Below are 22000 nucleotides of genomic sequence, written 5' to 3' on the forward strand. Positions count from 1 at the left end.
GTATTTAAATGCAGCTGCTACTCATAAGGAGGTTTGTTCCTGAATCAAGTTGCTGTGACAATGCTGAGTGATACTCAACATGTCAGCAAGGCCTGGTATTAGGACCCTCTAACCCTGCTGTGCCCTGCTGCTCTCTCCTTTCCTAGTCCCCTGTATTTCTGGGCACAATTCTGCATGAAGAATAGGCCCCGCTCTGCCAAAGCCATGACCCCAAGCAAGGGAACCCAGTCCTTGCTTATCAGGCATCCCCTCCCCAATGTTAAGGAACTGCAAAGTAACTGCCTGTTATTTTGGGTAACATGGACCTCTATAACCTGCTCTTTCACTCCAAGTATTTTACCACCCTGTGCTCACTTTCCAGTCATCTTCCCCAGTTACTGTGCCTTGGGTCAGGGGGGCACAAATACTTAGCACCAAAGGAGCAAAGCCAAGTACATCAGTCTGTGCCCCACTGAGTGCAACCCAGGATCCACCCATCTGTGCAGAGACGCTTGTGTACCTGAGTGTCAAAAAAAGTCTGCACTGACTCTTTTACACCATAAAAGAGTCCCTTTTCTAGCCCAAAACATAAGGCCCACTGCCATATGAGCAAGAGGAATCAGTGAGAGTACATAGTCTCTGTCTTCCTTGAAAATTCTAGAGATGGTGTCAATACGATGGGATCACATCCCTTTTTCTTCCCCTAAGTTAATATGCTTGCTGTTTCCCTCCATTGCTCTCTTCCACCTGACAGATTGCAGTATGTTAGCAGTAGGTAGCCTAGCTATGTAAAGCACTTTAGGACCGCTCAGGATTTAAGGCACTCCAATCCTCTTTTAATCCTCCAATCCTCTTTTAATCCTCAATCAGAAAATGATGCATCACACCCATCTTCCTGAGGGCCATAGGCATAATGTACAGAAGACTCATGGGGAGTCTTCAGAGAGGTGAAGGAAGTTCCCGATATACCAACACTGTGGGCTTTTGCCAAATCCCTGGGGGCTTACTGGATGCTGTGGCATTTCAGATCACTCTGCTCTGAGATATTGTTCTGATACCCAGTTTGCTTCTTTCCCTCAGTTACTCTTCCTGTTGAGAATGAGGATGACAAAGCATCATCCTTTTTACCTGCCCAAAGGGTTCAGTGCCCTGTCAGGCATCCTTGAATCCTGGATACCATTTCTTTGGGGACTCCCTCAACCAGCAATTGGTTGCATCAGCTGCTCACTGCTAGAAATCTTGAGTGATAAAGACAGAATCATAGAACCAGGAGGGACCTGTACGATCACCAAGTCCGGTCCCCTGCCATAGGCAGGAAGTATTGGGCTCAGATGAGCTCGGCAAGGTGCTCACATTCTACCTGTCTGATAAGCACAAATTGTCCAGGTGAGATCTCTTTGGGTTCACTAGCTAATCAGATTTACCTAGACAGGACCCTTGGGCCAGAGCAACAACAGAGTGTTGCAGGATGTGATGCGAATGATGCAGAAGAGGGTACTGCCTCCTACTGCCCACTCTCCTTTGTCCCCATCAGCTTGAGCATTGTGCCAGCAAGATGCTCCTCTCTACTCCCAGCCACTGCAGGTCCCAGGAAGTTGCTCTCTGCATTTAGATTTACAGTTGGCCACCTGTCTAGGCCAATTTCTGAACCTGTTAGTCATGTTCTGTCCCTCTTCAGGTGCTCTAGAGCAGTGGTTCTCAACCTTGTTAGACTCAAGACACCCCTTGGAAAATGCCAGATTTATTTTCACTTGTTTTTTGACTATGGTAAAATAATAAAGCAATTCTTGTGTTGCAAAGAATTCAGAAAGACCACAGTGGGTTAGAATGTTTTTTTTTATCTAATGGATTCCTGTATGATATCTCTGGGTTTTATCTTGTGAATCACGTTTGTACACCTAACAGTGCTAACGTAATGTGGCACCCCATGGCATACTTGAAAAAATCAAGGTACCCCACAGTGCCACAACACTCCGGTTGAGAAGCACTGCTCTAGTCACGTCTATTTTGTCTCTTCGTTGTCTAACCTAACCTGTTAAGATACATTGCTGTTTGGCTGCATGTCTGCCCCATCTTCCCTTGATATAACTATATTTTACTGGGGAGGCTGAGCTGATGACACATCTGCACACAAACAAGCCAAAACTTCCAACAGAGGCAGGGAACTTCTGCACTTAGTATCCAACTGAATTGGTGATAGCATTTCATACTGACTGAGGTCAAAACTGAACCTACTTCTTCAAAGAACGGGCTTGGAGATGCAAATAGGTAAGAAATGGTGAGCTGCTATTGCTTCTGCAACATTTACAAACAAGGAGCAGTCACCATTCCTTGATGCATTAAGGGCCTGGTGAGCTTAGCTGGCTATGAGCTGCATGGAACATCCTGAGCAGGCACCAGGGGATGGATTAGGCCAGGGTTCTCTAGCAACCTCATTAGGCGGACATGTCTCAAGAGAAGGAGCCTTCTAGCCCCGCACCTCCTCCCCTTGGTCCTCAAAGCCGTTAATTCTTTTGAACAAAATAATTGGATCTGTGGGCTACAACAGGAGAGCCTCTGGACTGGGTATTGCCTTGCCAGTTCTGCCTTACATGAACAAGTAAATATTCTGTATCACAGAGCACTGCTCAAGAAGGGCAAGGCATCCCACTTCTGAATGATGACCACTTGGGACAGACACAATATTCCCCTTTGTGGCCTGCTTTGGTTCTCTGATGCATTGAGCTTCTGCTCCCACTGAAGGCAGGAACCCAGAGCTAATAGACCCCAGTAGTTGTCCAACTGGAATAGAGACAGGAGACCCAGTCAGAACTGCTCCCTCTTTTGAACAGTGACTGAGAACAAGTGTCTGCTCTCCCCAGTATTCAAACTCTTGAGACATGGCCAGTACCGCGCTCATGCGTAATTGCTGTTTTACTGTTGATTTTGCAGTCACATGCAGATGTGGCGTGGAGAGTATGATCTCAGCACATAAGAAGGGACTGAACAGGTTATCAATCCTGCAAAGATCATTCAACACCTGTAATACAACCCAAGGGCCATCAATAACGATATGCTGATCAAACTGGTAACCCCAGCAAATTTAAGTATGTCAAATTCATCAGTCTGCCCTCCCACTAGGCAGCTCCTGACACCTGGTTTCTAATTTCTGGATGGGGAAACACCCTCAGCGATGGCCATGAGGTTGAGAGAACATTATATGTTATACATAGACCCAGTCCCATAATTCCTGGGTGGGCACCACATACATTTCAATCCCATTTTGCAACACTCAGTGTCATGCCAGGACTGACCTGCCCATGCAACACTGTTAAGGTTCTTCAGCCCGACCTTGCAATCACCATTTCCTACTGATGCAGTCACTGGGATCTTCACACACATCTGCTTATAGGGACCAACAGGTCTTGCTTCCCTCTATGTTTTTGGATTCTCCAGTCCAGATGTCTGCCACATTAAAAATAAAGTATTTCTTATTCTACTGTCTAAGGCAGAGCTTTCCAAACTTTTCATGTTGGTGACACACTTTTTAGACATGCATCATTTCGCAACACAGTAATTCAGTTCCGGGGGAGGGGCCAAGGGAAGCAGATGCGAGTAAGGGAGCTCTGCGGTGCCCTTCCACAAAATTTTCTGCATTTTGCGCGACACACCTACACACTGCTGCCGACACACTAATGTGTCGCGGCACACAGTTTGGAAAGCTCTGGTCTAAGGTGATTCCTAACCCAATCCCCTTCCTCTTGGGAGGTGACTACCCTGATATTCTCCAGTGCTTGTGGGCTCTGATCCTGCCTGATGCTGAGTGTGAATATGCATATCCAGGGGAAATCACGCACAATATGATGTGCATAGGATTCTTTGAAGGTGGCAAAGAGTCCTGCCAGGTGAGAGCCCTTTTCTGTTCCCTTTGTTTGAAGAGGGTGGTATCACCTTTTTTTTCTCTCACCTCTTTTATAACTTGTGCCAGAACTATGAGCACCTCTGGCATGATAAGAAAACAAAAATATTTACCAGATATAAGGGTAAAGACAAGACAAGACAACAGTGAACCACTGGCCATTTTATTTGGCCATTTCGCCTGGTGGACCAGCTTCAAACCAGTTTCTTATTGATGGGAATGACTAACATTAACAGAGCAAAGATTGAGTTGTGGGGACCTCTCAGCTCCTCATATCCAAGCATCCAGCACCAACCCATTCTCAGAACAGCAACATTTGGTTGCATGGCATTTTCTACCCCCTCTGAGTGCTGGATGAGGTGGCAGTCACCGGAGGGAATGATATGTAGTTCCCTTCCTTCAAGCCCACTTGAAGCACTGGAGCCTGTATTAAGCACTGCGTCTCACACCAGACTTCCAGGATTCTTGTGTAGCTAGAAGGAGGAAACCTTTCTGGACAGTGTTGTATGCTCACGGAGCTTGTATTGAATACTGCAACCCCAAAACCCTTTCCCTCAAAGGGCAATTCTGGTGGCCCAGTCATGTGTGATGGGGAGCTCCAGGGGACTGTGTCCTGGGGGATTGGCTGTGCTCTGAAGGGTTACCCTGGTGTCTACACCAAGGTCTACAACTATGTTTATTGGATTGAGGAGACTCCTGCCAAGAACTGTATCATCCACTTCCCTTTAGTTTTCTTGGGTCATTTCCCTCTCTCCTGACATATTCAGCTATGAAAAGAAAAAAAAAACCCAAAAAACCCTGGAGAGCCACACACACCAGAGGCTTCTTGTATCCCCCCTTCTCTCTAAAACCCTTCCTCCATGACCTCGTCCCATCCCTGTCTATGGAGGGACCCTCTGCTGCCCAACTCCTACCTCATCACTCACATAGGTATTCTGGGTCTCTCAGTGTTCCCACCCCACCATAAACCACTTCTTTTAAGTACATAGACTGGAGCAAAACTGCACTTACCAACAGCATGAACCAATCCAAAATCATGTGAACAATGAGAATAAAATGCAAGAACAGGCAGTGCAAAAATTTGTAAGCCTCATTAAAGCTCATTATCATGTTTCTCAGAACCCCACAAGCCTCAAATCACAGACTTGAAATAGGCAGCACCTACTCAGTCTTACCAGTATAAAGAATAACACCTGAATTACAAAGCAGACAGAGGGGTCAAAGAGTTCCTATGCACTCAGATAGCCGGACTGTTCAAACTGACATATAACCAAAGATTATTATAAGCCAAGGGTGTCAAGCACAGACTGTTTCCTGGGTCTGATCCAGACCACAGGGCTTTTTGCAGGCTGGATCTAGACTTGGCAGCAGCAGAGCAAATGGCAGAGGCAGCAATGGCAGTGGTTGCATCACCAGCTGTGGCATCAGGGCCAGGAGCAGGGCAAGCAAGTATGGCTGCTGTGACAGGGTGAGTGATGGAGGCATTGGGGTGAGCAGTGGTGGGGCAAGCAGCAGTGGAGCAAGCAAGACTGGGTCAGCATAGTCCTCACTCATTCTCCTGCTATCAACAGCACTGTCCAATAGCACCCCATAGCCCTGGGTTCTGGAGCAAGACCTGCCCCCATACCTGTTACTTAGGAGGCCCATGGGCCAGAGGGAACAGGTCTGCAGGCCAGATCTGGCTTGTGAGCCATAGGTTTGATGCCCCTGATGTAGGCAATAGGCAACAGACTGCGCCAGGTGTCCTGTCACATAGTTAAGTGATCTTTTTTGACCATATAGATAGAGTTTACTATATCACAGCCCCATGGTCTACCCCAATCCAGGGATCCTAAGTGCTGTGTCTGGAGCAGTCTTCAAAGCTGATGCCGTCTTCACAGCTGTAACAGGGGATTGCTGTACACATGCCTTATCTTCCCTCTCTCTACCCACCATTGTTTCCCCATTTTCTGAGTCATAACTCCAGTCTGGTCACCAGCACTCTTTCCCTCTCAGGTACCAGACTCTAGTGGCTTAGGAGCCTGCATCCTCTCAAAGGGCAGGTGTCTCAGTCCCACGGAGACCATATCCTTTGATTCTGCAGGCTTTAACGCCCTTTTCTGGAATGACCAAGGAAACCCCTGCTCCTCTGGGCTCCAGCCTGTCTGAAGCACATTAAGTCACTGCTTTCCAGTGCCTTGCCTTCACCACTCCGTGTTTTGTCCAAGGGGAGGATTTCCTCCTCACACCCCATGAACCTCCCCAGACATTGGCTCCCCTGGACTCCATCATTAGGAAAGGTTCCTGTCTGAGTCTGGTCTTTGCACCTCTGTGGTTTCTGGAACAGTGAGGGAGGGAGGGAGTAAAGCTGGGACTAGGGGAGGGGCACAGCACAGCCCATCAGCCACTCCCGGCCGTTCTGGAACCACCAGGGCACTGAGATCCTTTGGGTGTCTCCATTTCAGCTTGAAAGCCCTTCTAAATGACTGTACTTGGCTTCCTACAGGTGATCAAATGAGATTCAGAAGAACAAGTTTGGTTGTGCTTACCATCTCCAAAGCTCAGATGTAATCATAATTCACTTTAAAAAGCATTACATTTTTCCAGGTTGATCCCTGCATCCTCAGTCAGTAGGGCATTCTGCACAGTGACCATTTGCTATGGTGGGGTTACAGGTTTCCCTCAATTTATGTGGGTTCTGTATATGTGAATTTGCTCATATGCAATGACCCTTTTTATACCCCAAATTCATTATATGTGAATTAAGTTCACTCTTACGTGATTGGCTCTGGGGGGGGGAGCCGCTTGTCCCAACTCATCCCAACCCCTGGGCCGCGCCGTTACATGGTGCAGGCAGGTGGTGTTGGCTGCTCCCAGGGCTGCTGCAGCAGGGGCTGAGATGAGTGGGGACAAGCAGAAGCTCGGGGCACGGCAAGGTAAGTCTGTAGGGGAAGGTGTGGCGGAAGATGCGTGGTGCAGTCCGTCGGCCACTCCCAGGGCTGCAGTAGGGAGCAAAGCAGAGGGAAGTGTGAGTGCGGGGTGCGGGATGGAGGGGTACAGCTCTTGCTGCTACTCACACCCCAAGAGGGCTGTGGTCTGGAGGGCTGCACTGGGATCTTTCTGGGGAGTGCATGTCCCTGGATCTGTGCACGGGAGTAAAGCAGGCTCCCACTGCCAGCTGGGGCTGGCAGTGGCACCAGGCTCTTCCCAGCGCTTGGCAGCAGCGTTGTGAAGCCAGGTTGGGGGGGCTATGGCAAATTTTGTGGTGTCATCAGCCCCCCTCTTATTGCTGCTGCTTGCCCCGAGAGCTGGGAAGAGCCCAGTGCCACCAGCTCTCCTCCCGCATGCAGATCCAGGAGCACATGCCACCTGGGAAGAGCCCAGTGCAGCCCCCACAGCCCGCAGCCCTCCTGGGGTACATGTAGCAGCAAGAACCATGCCCCCTCATCCTGCACCCCGAACCCATCACAGTTCCCCCTGCTTTGCTCCCTGCTGCAGCCCCGGGAGTGTCCGATGGGCTGCGCTGTGCCCCTCCCCTAGTCCCAGCCTTACTCCCTCGCTCCCTCACTGTTGCAGAAATGTATCCCTATTTGTTACTTTATAAACTGGGTTTCCTTAATTATGTGAATTCAATTTATGCGCAGTTTTCCGGGAACACATGTACCACATAAATCGAGGGAAACCTGTATGCAGCAGAGCACAGGTAGAGCCGGTAACACTGCTGACTTTTCTGGATCAGCTCTGAGCATGCTCAGGGAGCCAAGTCCAATCACCTGCAGAACTTTGCAGACCAATGTCACTGGGGGAAACCAGCCCCCTTAGTGGTTTTCTGGCTTTTTTGCAAGGTGGAATAGGATTGCAATTAGTGATTTAGACACATGAAATCCACTTAAGTGCTATGTAAAATGTGTCTCTTAAAAGTGAAATAAGATTTATGTCTTTGATTTTCCGTTTTAGGAAATGCTCACACTGATATCATCATCTTCCTGCCTCCAGTTGGAAGCAGCATTTGTCCATGATGATGCAAGACCCTGGGAAGTAGCAAGCTGGTGGGAACTAGGATTGAGGAGATAAGCCCCTCTGAGAGGTATAAAGCAGGGTGAGGTTTCTGCGGCACATATTCTCACATCAGACAGTGCTACTGGAACATGAGGTTCCTCCTGTTTCTCAACTTCCTGGGAGCAGCCGGTGAGTTTCCCAAACCCATTTTACTCTCCAGATCCTACTTGTCCTCAGTGCTCAGCAGGACTAAGTTTTAAACTGTAATTCTAGGTTCCTTTCTGTCTCTATTTCTGCCTGTTCCTGCGATTTCTTTCCTCTTTCTGGTTGGTCACTCTCTCTGCTTATATTTATTGAGAGAGAACTTCAAGCCAAGACCCAGGAACAGCAGAGTCAGGACAGAGACAGGGCAAAGGTTCAGAAGAAACTATTTGAGTACTCATTCTGTGTCCATTTTCCCAGATTAGGCCCTGGCAGAACTCAGTTTGGAGGCCCCCTCATGGTGCATTGAATCTGAGCACATAAGCTCCTGGCAGCACAGGAAAAAGACCCAAAACATCTGTCTATGCCCCACTGAGTGAAACCCAGGATTCACTCATCTATGCAGAGTAACTTGCATATCTGAGGGCCAAAAAACCCCTCAGCACCGACTCTCGCTGCGAGAGTTCACCATGAGAACAGACATGCCTGTCTGCTGCCCTCTGGGCAGGCAGAGAAAATGAGAACCCCCACCCTCTCACTGCTTTTCACTTTGCTTCTGCCCCCCTCTTTTCACAGCCAAGGGGAAAGGCTGAGGGGGCGGTATCAATAGGATTGAATCATTTTCTTTTTTTTTCCTTCTCTAAGCTGATGGGTGCTGTTTCTCTTCTTCTCTCCCCAAAGATGGAGGGGGTAGCAAGCATGTCAGTGTTAGGTGACATTGCTACTATAAACTTGATATTTGTAAAGCACTTTGGGGACTTGAAGGATTTAAGGCCTGACAGGAATGTCCAGCACTGCTTTCCTAACAGAGGAGCAGCACTGTTGAGCTCCAATCTTGCCAGCTTCCTGAGCCAGAAAAATACTGGACACAAGCTATCTGTGTTGGTGGACATTAAGGGTGTTTGTACACGCCACAGTGTTTAATCCTCATTAATTTACCATATGATATCAGAAATGTACAGGGTTGAGAATAGCGGGTGGGTGTTGCTGCCCCAGGTGGTTGGTGATTGCAGCTGATGGTGGTGGTGAGCTCTTACTTTTCTGGCTTTTTAGGACTACATTTCCCAGCATTCCCAAGCTGCCAGGGCTTGGAACAGTTTCCATGGGGGTGCATCAATGGGGCTGCTTCCCACCGCTCTCCTTCCCTGCCCACCTGCCACTGTGAATCTATTTGTTTAGTGCAACATGCGGCTTTTGGAGGGATGTTATGAAATGTCTTTGAAATGGTGGGTTGTGGTTGAACTTGGGGTGGAATATGACCCTCGCCTCCCCAGCCACACTTCTAAGGCAGACTCCTGCTGCAGGCTCTTCACTTGGTCCCCATCCACCCACCCACTGCCCACTCAACACCCCCTCCCCCCCCCCCCCCCACAGCTGGCCAATGAGAGGTATACTTAACCCTTCCACCACAGGACATGATTCAGGATGGCTAGGTGTATAATGAGCCCTCCCACAACCACTGGCAGCCTCAAAGCACCACACATGGGGTGGTGGGGAAGGGTGTTTTGGAAGTGATGGAAAAAAGAAAAGCCAACCATTACACAGAAGAGTTGCTCTCATTCAAATGTTAAGGAAGCCTCTCCCATGCATGCCTGGCCCAGTATTGCCACTTGCTGCTTTTTCTTCTTGTCTGTCTGTCAGGATCTACGGTGGATGGTTGGGGGGAGGACAACTGTTGCTTGCCAAAAGGTGCTGCAAGATTGCAAGAAGGCTTGCCAGGATTGCTGTATATTGGGATTGGGGGTAAAAAAAAGCATTGGACCTCCCATAACAGTCCAACTCTTTCCAGTAAAGCCATCACTCCATAAATGCCCCCAAGCAAAGGAACCCCACGCTGAGGCAGGCAGCAGGGGCGCGGTGATCATGTTGTCTCCCAACCCACCCACCCTGAAACTGCATGGACTGATGCATGCCAATCTGCCTATGAAAGAAAACACGCCATGCATATAGACACAATTTCAAATCTTTCTTACAAACGTGGTGCACTTAAATGATTTTTTTTAATCAAAAAAGGCATAATTTAAAAAAGATTTAAATAATAAAGAAAATTTTAAAAAATAGGATAATAGACAAAATGTAGAAAAAATTGGGATTTTTCTCCTCAGCACCTATACAGCATTGTTTATTTACACTATAAAGTATCTATACAATACCTCTACAATACCATATGCTGGTGGCTCTGGTCTACACTTTAACTTTACTGTTCCATAAACTATAAACAATATACAGTATTACTAGAGGTATGCAAAGAAGGCCCTATTTGATTCGGATTCGGATTTGGATTCATCCTGAATCAGGGACAGTGATTTGATTCGTTGATTCGGATTGCTGTCCCCGATTTGACTCAGCTGAATCCAAATCTGAAGATTTGATGTTGATTCAGAGAGTCAGTAATTCGGACGTAGACACGGCTTTAAAAGTTTTTTCTACATACCTTGAGGTACCAACGTAGCTTGTGAATGCTGCAATACTGGGATACATGGAGCGTCCCACAGGAGTGCGGAAGGGGTCCTCCACATGCTCAGTGGTAAACCCAGAAATGGACCAGAAGCAATTCCGGTCCACTTCCAGTTCTGCCAGGGAGCACGTGCCCCACCCCCGCACATCCCTGGCTCAGCAATCGGCCACAGGGGGACCCTGGGTGCCCCCCCAGATCCAGGAGGCACCAGTCACTGAGCTGGGGAGCACAGGCGGGGTGCCCCCAGCGCACTCCCCAGTGGACCTGGAAGTGGACCGGAAATGCTTCTGGTCCTCTTCTGGGTCTGCTGCCAAGCATGCTAGGGAGCCCTCTGTACTCCTATGGGACACTCCATGCACCCCAGCATCGCAGCGATCGCAAGCCCCTGCTGCCTAGAGGTGTATAGAAAAACTATTTAAAGCTGTGTCTATGTCCAAATCTCCAAATCTTTCTGAATCTCTCTGAATAGATTCAGAGGGTTCTGATTCAATTTGGAGAGATTAAAAGGCCCTCTGATTTGACTCAGATTTGGCGATTTGGCCACCAAATCGGACCGAATTTCTGCCGAATTGAATCAGCAACTGAAGCTTTGCATAGCCCTAAATATTACACTTCCTTCCTCACTCAAAAAAATGCAAACAAAATCAAAGAACACACAAAAAAATCTCTTATGCTCTTAGTAGAAATATTGCAAGTAGTTGATGCTAGCTATTAAATTCTGAAATTGTGAATGTTATTTTTTGTGTTATTTTTTTCTCTCTGCCCCGCATGGGCACATGGGTGATTTCTCAGTGAATGCTTGGATTCATATGAATGTAACTGTGTCATGGTTTTAGTATTGCAAAGAAAAAAAAGAGTAAATAAAAATCATTATAGGATTGTCAAAAGAGAATGATTCATGTGACTCTTGTCTTTTGTGAAACTATCTTGCATATGTGCATACAGCTGACCCACGGTACCCAAGCATTGGGCTCGAAAGAGTTGCTAATTGCACACTTTCAAATGTTAAGGAAGGCTCTCCCATGCCTGCCCCAGTACTGCAGCTGGCCTGTTGTGCATGGGATGGGGTGTTCTGCATGGGCGAGTGGAAGTCTCTCTTGAAAAAAGTTGCTGCACCATCACCTTGCCGGGATCGCTGTGCATTGGGATTGGGGATAAAACAAGCATTTTGGAAAAGCATTTGACCTCCCATAACAGTCCACCCTGCAACTCTTTCCAGTAATGCCATCACTCAGATAAACCCACACAAGCAAAGGATCCCCATGCTGAGATACGCGGGCATGGTCATCCCTTCTCCCAGCCCACGTCACCTACCCCTGAACTGCACAGACTGCCAGTCTGCCTATGAAAGAAAACATGCACACATTTTCAAATCTTTATTTTAAAAATGGGGTGCAATTACAATATTTTTCTATCATAAAGGCATTATTTTTTTAAAAAATATAGATAATAAGTCAATTAAAGAAAATTTCAGAATTTGTTAAATTAATAGAAAAATAGGAAAATAGAAAAAGGTACAAAAACAAAGTCCTATTTAATGAAAACAAGTTGCTTCTAACAGGTGGGTGGTGCTGATTCATGTTTTCCTTAATGCTGAAAATTTTAAATTTTGGATCTCCAAAGTGTTCTGCAAGGAGGGGAAGAAACAAGAAGAATGGGGTTCTGAACCAACGAAAGTCCAAACACTGCCTGCAGACCCATCCCTCCTCCCAAGGTCGTGGGACATTTCTGATATTACCTATATATCACCAGGGATGCTGCATGTCTTGCGATATCTGGCAGGCAGTGCCCACCTTCCAAACAGTAGTTGCAGACGTACCATTCTGGTGATGCTGCTGTGCTCGGCAGTGCTGAACACTGTGGTGGGTGCAGTGGGCAGGGGGTGCGGGTTGGGGGCACACGGGCACGTGGTGCACATACAGTACCTCTGGTGGAGGTAGGTGCAAAAATGACAGAGGGTAGTAAATACAGTCACAGAACTTCACAATATGGGCTGCTACTCCATTTCTCTTTATTGATTATTTGGTGCCCCCACAGTGTCCTCTGGATGCCAGCGGTCAGCTGTGGAAGCAGGGGCGGGAGGCATGGATGGGCAGGAAGAAAAAAAAAATTAACTAGCAGCAATATCTACTGGCCACTACAGAAATAGCACAGCACCACCTGGTGGCAAAGGAAGGTATTTACAAGTCTTTGAGTTGTTCAGTGTTTGCAGGACACAAATCCATAGATAGGGTGGCATAATCGGTGGTGGCACCACAAAATAAAACGTGTCCAAGCAGCTTTAGTTTAACAGGCTGAAAAGACTTTTAAAGCAGCGGGAAATCTCGCTTGTGCAAACACAAATGCAGTTGTGGTGTTGGCTACAAATGTCCAACTCAAGATCCTTAAAATTCTCGTTTATTAGGCGGATTGAAACACTGTAATGAGTTAAATTATAAACCTTGGGGCTGGTCCTTCCACACACGCACACACACACACACACACACACACACAGTAGCAAGCTACAAGAGTCAGGTATACCTATCTTACAAGCACTGGAGTCTGTCGTCGAGGCTTCTTTCAGCGTGGTGTTATCTTCCAGAAGGGGGTCGCCGGCTGGTCCTTCTGGCTGGACAGGTCAGGTGCTGGTCAAGTTGGAGATGAAGAAGGTGCCACTGAGGGTCACTTTTCACTGCCTTTTATCTGTCCTTGGCAGACTTTGGTGACTCCCCAGTTTTCAGGTTTGCCCAATCCAGGGGTCATTGACCCTCATGGGACTTCCCCCCTCGGTGGCTACTGGACGGCATCTGTCAGCCCCAGGAGTCGTCCGTATGCACGTGCAGGTTTGGGAGTCTGTTGATGAATTTTGAGTAGGGCACTGGGAGTGGTCGATTTGGAGATATTCAGCCCAAAAGTTGGTCTCTGGTGTTGATTAACTCAGGCCAGGGCTTCTAGCCCTTGATCAGTGAGGTTTAGAGATTTCACGGTTGTTGCATTGTCTTCTATTGAGTTCTTCCGTTGGTTGATCTGCAGTTTTCTTAGGTGTTAATTGCTGCCTGCTACCGTGTTACACATTCAATCACTGATTCACTGGCTCTTTCAGGGGCCAGCCTGATACAGAGAAGGGCAGTTTGATTCCTGCCCTTGTTAACATTGTTACAATGTATAACTTACTTACGAAACTAAACACATTTAGTTGAAAGTTGAAAGGTGAGGAGTATAAAATATAAGCTACAAATGTAATGCCATAGCACACAAATAAATAAAAATACCAAAATACAAGGGGAGATACAAAATACACACATACACATTTCAAAACACAATTCCTTATCTTAAAGTGAAAGAAAGAGGAAGGAAGAAAAGGTAGAAGAGGAAAAACATATCCAAGGAGGGGAGAGCAACTGCAGGCAAGAGGAAAAGGGGCTTTCTGCTACAGCGGCAGGGTAAGCAAGAAAGATCGTGGCGTGTACAAATGCCCTAAGATACAAAACAGAGACAATTCCAGGGAGTCCTCAGAAATGTGCAGGGCCTGCCTGAAGTACAAACCCTTTGGTTATTGCCAAGTCCCTGGTACCTCACTTACTGCTGCTGCTTTTCTGGCCACTGTGCTCTGAACTATGGCGTTAGCACTGACTTTCCCTATTTCCCTCAGTTGCTGTCCCTTGTGACTACAATGATGACAGGATTGTGGGAGGCAACGCCTGTCAGAAGGGCTCTGTCCCTTACCAAGTGTTCTTGAATTCTGGGAACTTCTGCGGAGGTGTTCTCATCACCGAACAGTGGGTTATGTCGGCTGCTCAGTGCTACAATTCGTGAGTGATGAAGATCACATTCTATCCAGCCCCTTGCACCTGTAGGTGAGAATAGCTGGAACTCACAAGTTAAAGTTGAACCTGGCCAGGACCTGGGGCCAGAGTAACAGAGAATGCCACTGTGGCAGGATGTAATGAGGGTGATGCAGAAGAGGACAGTGCCCTGTATCCCCACTCCACTTTCCCTTCCGGGGTCCCAGCACTGTGCCAGCTAGCTGCTTTTCTCCATTCCCAGCCACTGCAGGTCCCAAGATGTTGTTCTTTGCACTTGCATCCACTGTCCCCCAACACAGGTCAGTTTGAAATTGTTATGTTCCCTCCCCCTTTGGTTCCCCCAAGATTTCCACTTGGTTTCATTCTCAATCCCTCCATTTCCCAACCTAACCTGTTAAGACTCATTCCTGTGTCTGTCTGCACACCTACCCCAGATTTCCCCAGACGTGGTTGTGTTCCTCTGAGGCAAGTAAGCTGGTCCCTTTATCTATGCAGATACATGCTTGCACACAAGCACATGCAAACTCCATACAGAAAGGCCACGTCTGCACTCCAGTATTCAGGGTCACTCGTAATAGTGCTTCATTCTGGCTAAGGTCCCATGTTTCAAAGAATGGCTTTCAGGTGAGAGTTGCCAACAAAATCTGGTCTCTCATTCCTCCTCCCCAAGCCTTAAGGAACAAGGAGCAAATCACCATTCCTTGGGGTATTAAAGGCCCAGTGAGCTTAGCCAGCTACATGTACCACAAAAGATGCTGAGTGGACTCTGGAGAGGGGAAGGCAGCAGTGGCAGGTTAGGGATTTTTCAGCACCCTCATTATGCAGGACACATCACCAGAAAATGAGGCAGCACTGAGCTTCCCTTCACAATCCTCAGGCTAGAATCAAGCTAGGAGACCCCATCAGATCTATTTCCTTAGAGCTCAGCAGTGGAGTCCAAATGTCTGTACTCCCCCACGTGCAAACTCCATGGCACTGCCTATGAAACATCCCCACCGTTTTATCTGTGGTTAACTGCTGCTCTGTTGCACTGTTGATTTTGCAGCCAAATCCAGGTAAGGCTGGGGGAGCATGACATCAGCGTGCAGGAACAGACTGAGCAGATCATCAATGCTGAAAAAATCATTCGACATGACCAATACAACTCGGAGAGCTCAGACAACAACATCATGCTGATCAAACTGGCATCCCCAGCCAGACTGAACAATTTTGTTGCGACCATCCCGCTGCCCACAGGCTGTCCAGAAGATGGGATCTCATGCTTAATTTCCGGGTGGGGAAACACCCTTAGCAGTGGCTGTGAGTATGAGTGTACTTTCCACATAACACACAGTTCCTTCCCATTATTCTGGCATGGGACAACCATACATATCAGTCCCACCTGGTAGCATCCACATTATGCTAAGACTGGCCTGCCCGTACAATCCTTGTGTTGAAGCCTCTCAGTCCTGCCTTGAAATAAATCATGTTTCCCCTGATGCAATCATAGAAGTGTGTGAGGATCCCAAAGACAGGCCAACAGCTCTCACTTCCCTCTGTGTTGTTGGATTCTCCAGGCCAGATGTCTACCCATTTTACACTAATGGGACTTCTGAATCACTACGATGATGGCTACTCTTCTCCCCTCTTTCCTGGTAGCCAACTACCCTGATCTTCTCCACTGCCTGTGGGCTCCAATCCTGCCTGACATCCAGTGCAACAGTATTTACCCAGGGCAAATCACCAGCAATATGATGTGCATAGGATTCATGGAAGGTGGCAAAGACTCCTGCCAGGTAAGAGTCTCTTTTTCACTCTCTGCACTGAGGGGAAAAAGCTGCTTCAGCCCCTCAGTTTCCACTGATTGTGCCAGGTATCTCAGGATTCAGGACTGAATGCAAGCCATCCCATCTGTGGGATACCATTTCCAATCCATGACGAATAGCATTGAGAGAGCAGAGACTGAGGTGTAAGGAGTTTTGAGTACTACATCCAGGTGTTCAGTCCTCCCCAGTCTCAGATCAGCAGGAATTAGATATACAGGACTTTTCAGGCTAATTTGTAAATCTAGTCACTTACAGTGTGGGGAGAGAAAGGGGTGTAGGGGCAGTCATCTGAAAGAGGAAGTGTCTTTTACCTCACCCTCTTTCCAACTCAGACATGGTGGAGCCTGCAGACTCCTTGCCCGGTGCTCTCAGGATGTTCCTAGAGCTGGGTGGGGAAGCTTCCTGGCTTAGATTCATAGTACAGCTGCCTGAGTCAGCATGTGCCTGTAACCCCTCAAGTCTCTACTGCACAGGGTGATACTGGTGGCCCAGCCATGTGCAATGGGGAGCTCCAAGGGATCGTGTCCTGGGGGATGGGCTGTGCTCAGAAGGGTTACCCAGGTGTCTACACCAAGATCTGCAAATATGTTACCTGGATTGAGGACACCATCGCCAATAACTGAATCGTCCTTCTCCCTTTGGTTTTCTTGGACTACTTCCCTTCTTCCTCACCTATTCGCCTTTGTAAAGTGAACAATGCAAATAAAAGTATCCTTAACAGTTATACATTCTGCTGGTGTAATTGGCTAAAGAGGCCTGAACATATATAGAAGACTCCCTGCATGCCCCTCTTTCCGCCAAAAACCTCCTTCAAACACCGATTCCCATATCTTCCTACGGGCAGGACACTATGTAGCCCTTCTCTCACCTCTTCATTCGTGTTAGGGGTTCTAGGAACCAAACCCTATTTCATCTTTATGAAACTACACACTGCTTTGTAGCCATTTTGGTAGCTTTGAAGAAGATAGATTCTATTTCTGTTTGGCATAAAATAGGAGCATCTGGGTTTGCAATTGCCTGAAAGGCAGCAGGGACTAGGATTCACTGAGGTTTTAGCCAATGGTTCAAGCGGTTGCATTAGCAGCAAAAGACCCATGCTGAAACAGCATTCCCCAGCTATAGCTCGGGCATCATCCAGGACACCTGCCTTCCTGAACAGTGCCATCCTAGAATTAGCTCCTCTAAGGAGTTTCTCCCAAACTTCCACTTCCATGCCACATCTGAGACCAGAGCATTGCAGACCTCAGCATAGGTCATGGTGAGTACTGATCCCAGAATGACCTTTTGCCAGTTTTCTCTTATAGCACTGCCACCCCCTTATAAGCTTTTGGAAGTGAGGGCCAGTGCACACAGGAACAGACTCAGATGACCTTTACATTCAACCATTTTACCTCATTACAGTTAAAACTAAACCAGGCTCAGCAGTAGCAATATTGAATACAATAAAACTCAAAGGAGTGTGTTTTACAAGGCCAGGCATTACAAGTTAGTAAAGCATAGTTGCCATTGAGACAATCAAGATTAAGATAACCAAGGGAGTACTATATCCTCTTTCTATCAAGAACCTATGCAACTACAGTCAGCTTCCTGAACATTTGCATAAATCTAAAATGGGAGAAAGGGCAAAAAGGTGCAGTTACATGGCTATAGAAGTGCCACTTAGGTGTCTAAGGTTGAAATAGGTTTTAGCACAATGTGACTATGTTTGACCATCAGCAGATGCTCAGAAGTGACCCAGAACAGCTGGTATGACAGCTCGGTTTGATTGTATTCCATCATGAAAAGGCATAAATCAATAGATAGATAGATAGATAGATAGATAGATAGATAGATAGATAGATAGATAGATAGATAGATAGATAGATAGATAGATAGATAAAAATATGGGTAGTTCCTTAATCCTTAGTCATAAAAAACCCTTCACAGTAACTACTAGACACTGTGCAGGTTTTGCAAGGGTCCTCAAGTGATGGTAGATCCTAGATAATGTTTCTGGGTCTCATTGGAACATATTCAGCAAAGCAAATCTAGTCACCTACAGAACTTGCAAGCAAACTGTGGAAGTACGGGTTGGATGAATGGACTGAAAGGTGGATACAAAGCTGACCAGATTGTGGGTAGTAATCAATGAGTCAATGGCTAGCTGGCAGCCAGTATCAAGTGGAGTACTCCAGGGATCAGTCCTGGGTCAAATCCTGGGTCAAGTTTTGTTCAATATCTTCATTAACGATTTGGAAGATGGGTTGGAGTGCACCCTCAGCAAGTTTGCAGATGACACCAAGCTGGGGGGAATAGTAGATATGCTGGAAGGTAGAGGTAGGATTCAGAGTGATCTAGACAAACTGGATGATTGGGCCAAAAAAAATCTCATGAGGTTCAACAAGAACAAGTGCTAAGTCCTGCACTTAGGACAGAAGAGTACCATGCAGTGCTACAGCCTGGGGACTGACTGGCTGGCATCAGCTCTGCATAAAAGGACCTGAGGGTTATAGTAGACAATAAGTTGGATGTAAGTCAACAGTGTGCATTTGTTGCCAAAAGGCTAACAGCATACGTTGCCAGCAGAGCGAGGGAAGTATTTATTTCTCACTATTCTGCATTGGTGAGGCCACATCTGGAGTACTGTGTCCAGTTTTAGGCCCCCCCACTACAGAAGAGATGTGGACAAGTTGGAGAAATTCCAGCAGAGAGCAACAGAAATGGTTTGGAGGGCTGGGCCACATGACTTATAAGAAAAGGCTGAGGGAACTGGGTTTATTTAGTCTGCAAAAGAGAAGACTGAGGGGGTATTTGATAGTAGCCTTTAACTACCTGAAGGTGGTTCCAAAGAGGATGGAGCTAAACTGTTCTCAGTGGTGACAGATGACAGAACAAGGAAAAATGGTTTTGAGTTGCAGCAAGGGAGGTTTAGGTTGGCTATTAGGAGAAACTTTCTCACTAGGAGGATGGCGAAGCGCTGGAACAGGTTACTTAGATGGGTGGTGGAACATCCATCCTTGGAGGTTTTTAAGGCTTGACAAAGCCCTGGCTGGAATGGTCTAGTTGGGGGTGGTCTACCTTTGAGCAGCGGTTGGACTAGATGACTTCCTGAGGTCCCTTCCAACCCTTATTTTCTATGATTCTATGAAATTTTCAGGCCCAAATGAAGACACACAAAGGATCCAGGCAACAATTCTTTTGCAGCTGTTCTCCTAGATGGAGTATGATTGCATTCAGTGACTTCAGCATCTGAAAATGATGTTAAGTGCTGAGTAAGAGAGCTCTTTTGGAGTCAGACTAGGAAGTGGGCCTTCATATTTTCATTTAGAAAAAAAGCTTGCTTCTGTCACTTAAGCACTTCCAGTCACTACCTGATAAGGTAACTAGATTTACCCAGCTGGATGCAACACCTGGGAAAATAGCAAGCTGGTCTTACCCTAGGAGTGGGGAGATAAGTCCCTCCAAGAAGGATAATGCAGAATGACATTTCCACAGTATGTGTTCTCCTCATAGCAGTCAGTATTACCTGCAGACATACCATGAAGTTCCTTCTGATCCTTGTCTTCCAGGGTGCAGCCGGTGAGTTTCTCAGAGACATTTAATTTTCCTGATCATCTGATTGTCAACAGAATAACTGCACAAAGTGTTTGAACTAAATCTTGAAGTGAGGCAGGCCGTGCCTGAGAACAGGCCAGATGGCAGCTCTGCCCTAGATAACGTAAAAGTAGTACTGCATTAAAAACTAAGAGGGACACTCAGAACAAGTCCATTCTTCCTTATTGAGGAAGGTCCATTGTCCCCCAATGTCCGACAAAATCCAGAAGCCTCATGTCCATAATTCTGGCCACTCAGCAGCTGATCCCAAATATGAAGTTAAAAAAGGATTCCATGGGCTCCTATGATCCTCGGCAGCTCTTCTGGGAACAGCTGTCACATTACGTGCTCTGCCATATAATTGGGTCTGCCATACAGTTAACCAGTTTATTCATCTCAGTACTTGAAGGACGCTCCCTCATCTTTGGAAGTGCAACAAGGTACCAAAGAGATAAACTTCTGGACAAGTCCAAGAGACAAGGTTCTGAAGAGTAATCCCTGAGGACCTCTTGGTAAACTAATTTCCTAAACTGTGAGAAAAGTAATGGCCTGAATTTTCCAGGGCACACACATCTTACAGCAAGTTTGTAAGTAAGACTGGCCTGACAAGCTGTAGTGGGAACAGGGCTTTTTTTTACCCTTAACATTAATCCACTGTTGTCCTATGGTTTTTCGCAGCGGCACCTGGGGCCAGATGAGTGGCACACTGTCAGTCTGAGGGCCAGATGCCATGCAGGGTCAGCACATGGGGTTGGTCCATGGGCCCAATCCTGCACACCCAGATCTGGCCACGCATTGGGTTGATCTGGCATGCAGAGCCACATTATCCAGCCTGTGGGGCTCCCCACAAGTCTGAAAATTTGGCAGCAGGGGAGCAGCAATTAACACTGCCACTACCTTACTTCCTCAAATTCCCAGACCCTTGGGGAGCCCCGGGAACCAGATGGCATGGCTCCGTGGGCCAGATTTGGCCCATGGGCCAGGGGTTGAACACCGATGGCTTTTTCAGATAATCCTGAAAGATGAATGAGTATTCTGTAGTGTCTGTCATGCAAGCTCCAAACACAACACGAGGGAAGCTTTCAACCCTGCGGCTCCAAACCAAAAAGGTAACAGGAATGTCATAATGAACATCCTCCATTCTGTCAGTCTCTCAGTCCATTGCATCACTCTCACCCTGTAGGCAGTAGGGAAACTCAGTTTCTCATTTCACTTGTGCTGCTGAATCACTCTGCCCCTTTCATTTAACTGGCAGTGGGTAAGATGGAGGGAATGAAACTTCTACTCCATTGCAGGCAAGGGCCCAGGCTGGAACCCAGGCCCTCCTGTTTTCCAGGGCAGCAGGTACTTCACCAAACTGCACACACTCTGCCTTTCTGTCTTCCTTCTGGCCCTATGCATTTCCCTCTCTTAGCTACTCAGGGGGCAGCTGCTGAAGCTGGGTCTGGATGATACCTGCCCCATAGTGTGGTAGTGCACTCTGGTGGGAAGACAGAGAAATACAGTTTCAAACCCCCTCAGAAGGAGGGTAGCAGGTGGGTCCTAAAACCCAGGTCTCCAGCATCCCAAGTAAGTCCACTAAACATGAACGACTGGTGCCTCCCCATTTGTAGGCAGCAGCAGGGACCACCTGCAGATGCCGGCAGCAGTGTTGGCGGCAGGGGGAGACAGGGATGGTGAGCGGTGGGCAGGGAGTGAGGACCGCCTGCAGACACCAGCAGCGGTGTTGGGGGGGGCAAAGGGGACCAACTGCAGAAGTCAACAGTGGCTTCGGCAGTGGCCAACCTTGGGGGGGGCACGTGCCCAGCCAGACTCCCTACGTGTTGCCTATGGTCCTAAACAGTCAGCTATTGGGGTTAAAACACAGATGCATCTGCCCCTCCTCTCCATGCTTTCTCTGGATTTATGCATAGGTATGTACATGTAGCAGGCCAATTCATAGCCTATTGTGCAAGCCCAGTCTATGTGTGCGTGCTTATGCATCCCACTGCAGGGCCAGCTGAATCACTATATGCAGTAGTGCCAACAATGCCAGGGCAGGGGCTAGAAAGCTGCCATACAAATGTCCAAGGGGAAGTAGACTTCTGCCTGTTTGGCAGTAGCAGAGGTGCACGCGGACAGTCCCCAGCACAGCAGCCTGCAAAACGCGCACAGAGGGAGAGCAAGCGCTGTGTCCCTGCCTCCCGCCCGCCCACGCAGGACTGAGCCGTGCAGCCCGGTCACCCCGGGGAGGGGAGGGGAGGGGAGGGCCCTGCCCGTGCAGATTACACGCCGCCGCGCTCCTGCCCGCCCAGGAGCCCGCGGCCCCCCAGCAGCAGCCCAG

The 22000-nt window shown here is 47.7% G+C and overlaps 1 protein-coding gene and 1 pseudogene across 1 annotated transcript; both read left to right on the forward strand.

Annotated features, from left to right (window-relative positions):
* The first annotated feature begins 1894 nt into the window (after positions 1-1894).
* Positions 1895-4635, forward strand: LOC102569023 (trypsin-4-like; annotated as a pseudogene).
* Positions 4636-6755: 2120 nt separating this feature from the next.
* LOC102568788 (trypsin-like) lies at positions 6756-16727 on the forward strand. The gene is made up of 5 exons (XM_006271793.2): positions 6756-6792; positions 14146-14305; positions 15345-15598; positions 15938-16074; positions 16578-16727. Exons 1-5 carry the CDS (start codon positions 6756-6758, stop codon positions 16725-16727), a joined length of 738 nt encoding a protein of 245 aa, XP_006271855.1.
* The last annotated feature ends 5273 nt before the right edge of the window (positions 16728-22000 follow it).

This window comes from Alligator mississippiensis, chromosome 4 (assembly GCF_030867095.1).
Source record: "Alligator mississippiensis isolate rAllMis1 chromosome 4, rAllMis1, whole genome shotgun sequence".
Classification (NCBI taxonomy): Eukaryota; Metazoa; Chordata; order Crocodylia; family Alligatoridae; genus Alligator; species Alligator mississippiensis.

Coding starts and splice junctions, on each gene's coding strand:
- LOC102568788 (XM_006271793.2), top strand. CDS start 6,756: ATGAGTGGGGACAAGCAGAAGCTCGGGGCACGGCAAG. Junction 6,793..14,145: donor GAAGCTCGGGGCACGGCAAG/GTAAGTCTGTAG, acceptor TATTTCCCTCAG/TTGCTGTCCCTTGTGACTAC. Junction 15,599..15,937: donor AAACACCCTTAGCAGTGGCT/GTGAGTATGAGT, acceptor CTTTCCTGGTAG/CCAACTACCCTGATCTTCTC.